Below are 2,320 nucleotides of genomic sequence, written 5' to 3' on the forward strand. Positions count from 1 at the left end.
ATTACCCCAAGCCCACCATTTTGAAAAAAATGCCTCCCCCAGCTGTTTTGAGCTAACATCATGCTAACTGTATAGACTCATGGTGTAGCTTACTGAAGTACTAAAACCTGTGTGAACTGTTTTCAAAGTTTTCTATAATAGTTCAAACACAGCAATCAAAAAACCTTGATCATAGAAATTTTACTTTGGAGGGCAAAAAAATGTTTTTTGAACTTAAATGTGCTTAACTCTCAAGCCATGTGTCTCCCTTCCTTGCATGATGAGTGAAATGGATGCCTCTTCAAAAATATGTGGTCACATGACCAACTTCTTCTATAGTTTTCTAGATAACAGGGGTGGCACTACTTGCCCCTTGGCACAAATTACCCCACTCTCCCCTACATAAAACATAAAAACGGTAAAATACAGACATCACAGTTTTTGAGTCCCCCCCCCCCCCCCCCCCCCCCCCCCCCCCCCATGTGTATTATTTATTTATATATTTATTTATTCTTTATTTTTTGGCTCTACAGTGGCCCTGATGTTCAGCTTTGCACTTTGCAAACGCGCTGTGGCATTAATGAGCCCCCATACAGCCTGAGCTGCTGGAGCTGACAGCCAAACACACTGACCTGCAGTATGAGCTGCAGCAGCCCACACACACACACACACACACACACACACACACACTCTCTCTCTCTCTCTCTCTCTCTCTCTCTCTCTCTCTCTCTCTTCATCTCTCGGCTCCTCAGATAGTCGCTGTCTGATCTGCCGTCACTCGGAGCGCGAGGCCGTCATCAACTCCGTCAGTTTGTTCGATCCTGATTCAGTCAGTCAGTCCATCGATCCATCGGTCGATCAGCCCCTCTGGTCCGGGATGCGGCTGCCGCTGCTCTTCTTCCTGCTCACCTTGCTGCCAGGTAAGAGCCGCGCTGCGCCTGTCAGACTGACAGAGGCTGATCTGTTGTCGTTGTTGTTGTTGTTGTTGTTGTTGTCGTTGTTGTCGTTGTTGTTGTTGTTGTTTACTGAACAGGCTGGAAGTGGCTGAGACCAACAGAGAGCGCAAGTTGGAAATAGAGAAATATTAACCCTTTGAAGCGCGAGCAAAACGCGATTAACAAATTCTAACAAAAGAAAGGAAGACAAGAAAATTAGACAATATAGCAAAAAAAAAACCCTGAAACACTTAGAAGAAAACTGTGATGATGAAGGGGAAGTGAGGCTGACAGCTGCTGCCCGTCTGAGGAGCGACAGGTTCATTCAGAAAGACCAGACCCCGCAGCCCCCCCGTCACAAAGTCACCTGGGAGATATACCACATGACACCTGAGCTTCCTCAAGGGCTTGAGTAAAAAAAAAAAAAAAAAAAAAAAATCATTATTAACATTAACTTCACAGATGCTGTGTCTGCGATACGATTCACGATTTTAGTGGGAACGATCGTTTCTGTTATAATTTTTATTTTCTCTGTCAAAGCTGTTAAAATGGTGATGGTGGGATTTTTCCCCCTGAGGTCTGGACCAAACAAACATTTTTCTTCCATCTGGAAAATACAGTTTGTCGTCCAGAGCGTCTCTGAAGCAACATGAAACTTTATTTCCCACAAAGGCAGAAGCAGAGAATCTTCCAAAATGTCTGTAAAGGTTTCTGTGCTGATGTTGATGCCAGAGGAGGTTTGGAGCTCTGCAGGCGGCAGAGCGTCGGACCAGACGTGCAGAGTGTGAACAGGCAAGGCAGGCAACTGCTTGGGGCCCCGAGCCGATAGGGGGCCCCCGAGACTGGGGGCCCGAGGGCTGTTTTTACTTAAATGTCTCAAAAATGTAATAGTCTCAGTGACCCCATCCCCCTCCCCCTTAGACAACAACGGGAGATTTGCAATGACATCTCAGTAGGAAAGGTAGAAAAGGAAAAAGAAGAGGAGTTATCCATCTGGTAGTGAGAACAGAGGAAGAAAAAAAATATATACATTATATTTTGTACCAAGATTATATATGGTTTTTTGAAGTAATTTGCAGTATTTTATTGTTGTATATATTTCTACTGTGCCAGCTTTCTACTGATGTGAACGCTTCTTAGAGCTCAATGTAGCCGAGGCAGAGTTTGAACCAGTGCTTAAAAGCACTTGCCTTGTAATGTGGGTTATGTACAAAATAACAACCATGTTATTTAGTTATTTATTTTGTATTTTTTTATTATTCTTTACATTTATATTTTCACATGCTTTATATTTTCAAAATTACAAGGTTTTTCATGATGTTTAATTCTAGTGTGTAAGGTATGGTATGTGAACATTTGGAATAAAAAAAAAAAAAGGTTAGATTACATAATTTTTCGTTGCTGTC

General features: G+C 42.8%; 1 protein-coding gene across 1 annotated transcript in view; it reads left to right on the forward strand.

Annotated features, from left to right (window-relative positions):
* Nucleotides 1–765: 765 nt before the first annotated feature.
* Nucleotides 766–2,320, forward strand: part of LOC115371483 (neuronal acetylcholine receptor subunit alpha-9-like) — a 23,497-nt gene continuing 21,942 nt past the window's right edge. The window contains exon 1 of the mRNA XM_030068889.1: nt 766–899. Within this exon, the coding sequence (XP_029924749.1) occupies nt 857–899 (43 nt within the window). The 5' untranslated portion in view covers nt 766–856. The remainder of the gene's footprint in view (nt 900–2,320) is intronic.

This window comes from Myripristis murdjan, chromosome 14 (assembly GCF_902150065.1).
Source record: "Myripristis murdjan chromosome 14, fMyrMur1.1, whole genome shotgun sequence".
In the NCBI taxonomy this organism is placed as follows: domain Eukaryota; kingdom Metazoa; phylum Chordata; class Actinopteri; order Holocentriformes; family Holocentridae; genus Myripristis; species Myripristis murdjan.